General features: G+C 24.5%; 1 protein-coding gene across 1 annotated transcript; it reads left to right on the top strand.

Moving 5' to 3' along the window:
• The first annotated feature begins 620 nt into the window (after positions 1 to 620).
• LOC116018861 lies at positions 621 to 1,340 on the top strand. Its single transcript, XM_031258877.1, has 4 exons — positions 621 to 719; positions 809 to 878; positions 946 to 1,041; positions 1,138 to 1,340. The coding sequence occupies exons 1-4, from the start codon at positions 625 to 627 to the stop codon at positions 1,186 to 1,188; spliced, it is 312 nt and encodes a 103-aa protein (XP_031114737.1). The 5' UTR covers positions 621 to 624; the 3' UTR covers positions 1,189 to 1,340.
• The last annotated feature ends 304 nt before the right edge of the window (positions 1,341 to 1,644 follow it).

Raw genomic sequence — 1,644 nt, 5'->3', positions numbered from 1 at the left:
TTGAATTTTATGAAATTATTGTGTATTTTAGGCTTTATAAATTAATAATTTTGAATTTTAAAAAATTGTTGTGTACTTTAGAAATTATTTATAATATATTTCGAATTTTAAGAATTATAATGTATTTTAGGGCTTAAAAATTAATAATTTTGAATTTTAAGAAATTGTTGTGTACTTTAAGAATTATTTATAATATATTTCGAATTTTAGAAATTATAATGTTAGGGCTTATAAATTATTAATTTCGAAATTTATGAAATGAATGTTAATATACTTTGAAATTTAGTAATTATTGTTAATGTTGTTTAAATTAATAATGTTTATTGTATTTTAGTATTTTAATAAATTGTAAATTATTTTGAGATTGTTTAGAATAATATTGTTATAAAATAATATCAATTTAATATATAAATTTACAAATAATACTTGTAGGTAAATAGTTAGATTCGAGATTTGTTTACAGACGTGGATAACTCTGTGGTGAGGTAAGATTTTTATTTATGCTTTGGCTTTATATATTGCATCCGGTGATTAGCCACACCGTGGTCTATGTTTATTTATGCTTTGGCTTTATATATTGCATTCGGTGATTAGCCACACCGTGGTCTATGTAGGGGGCATTGGATGTTGATGGCTATTTGTCCTAAATTATATGAAATCTATTGGTTTGATTCCACTGGTAATCCGCCACGTGATGATATTAAAGATATAGTTGAAACGTATGTAAATTTATAAATATAATTAATACTTATTATTAATATAGTGATGTCAAACATTTATGTATATTTTATATGTCTTATATTAATAGGTCTTTGAAGGCAACAAGCATAATAGGTGGAAAGAAAGCAAGTCGTCAAGTAAAATGGATTACATGTTCGGTAAGTACATATATCTTATTGTTTTTTATTAATAAAATCTTAATTATATTAATTATTTCAAATGTAGTGTGCCATACAAAGAGGAGGTACCGAATGCGGATATTATGTGATGAAATTCATTTTGGAAATCATTTCATTGGGAACATGCAAGGGAATGAATAAGGCAAGTACTTTAATAAAATATCTTTCGATCTCCTTCATATATATTTTTTAAAATACTAAGTTATTAATTCTTTTTATTCTCTTTTAAACTTTGTAGCTTTTGGAGAGACAAGGAAGATTGCCATACAATCAAAAAGAAATTGATTAAGTTAGAGACATATGGTGCCAATATTTAGTTGATGAATGGATTGATAGATTACTTCTTTAGCTTGATGAATTGTGAGATTTATGTTAAATACTTGTTGTTTATTAGTGTTATTGAATTGTGAGATTTATGTTGAATATTCAATGTTTTATTAGTTATTGTAGTGTACTTTATTAGTTTGATAAGTTGTGATGTTTATTAGCTTTGATTAATTGAGAACTTTATTAGTTTGATCAATAGTGAATTATAAATGTTAATTTGTTACACAGGTTCTGAAACTTATGTGTGAATTGGAAATATACTGTACAGGTTTTAGGTAGATTCGTAAAATAATTTTAATATTTAAAAAATAATAATAATAAACGACGTCGGTTATTTCATATTAACCGACGTCGTTTCATTTTTTTTTTTTAAATAAACGACGTCAGTTTTGTTAAAAAACCGACGTCGTTTCTTATT

Source organism: Ipomoea triloba, chromosome 5, assembly GCF_003576645.1.
Source record: "Ipomoea triloba cultivar NCNSP0323 chromosome 5, ASM357664v1".
NCBI classification, from domain to species: domain Eukaryota; kingdom Viridiplantae; phylum Streptophyta; class Magnoliopsida; order Solanales; family Convolvulaceae; genus Ipomoea; species Ipomoea triloba.
Note: the sequence above shows the minus strand (reverse complement) of the source record. Positions and strands in the feature narration are given on the sequence as shown.

Excerpts from the sequence above, each read along its gene's own strand:
- LOC116018861 (XM_031258877.1), top strand. The coding sequence starts at position 625 with ATGTTGATGGCTATTTGTCCTAAATTATATGAAATCTATTGGTTTGAT. Across the intron at positions 879-945 it reads TAAAATGGATTACATGTTCG|TGTGCCATACAAAGAGGAGG; the intron begins GTAAGTACATAT and ends TTTCAAATGTAG. Across the intron at positions 1,042-1,137 it reads CATGCAAGGGAATGAATAAG|CTTTTGGAGAGACAAGGAAG; the intron begins GCAAGTACTTTA and ends TAAACTTTGTAG.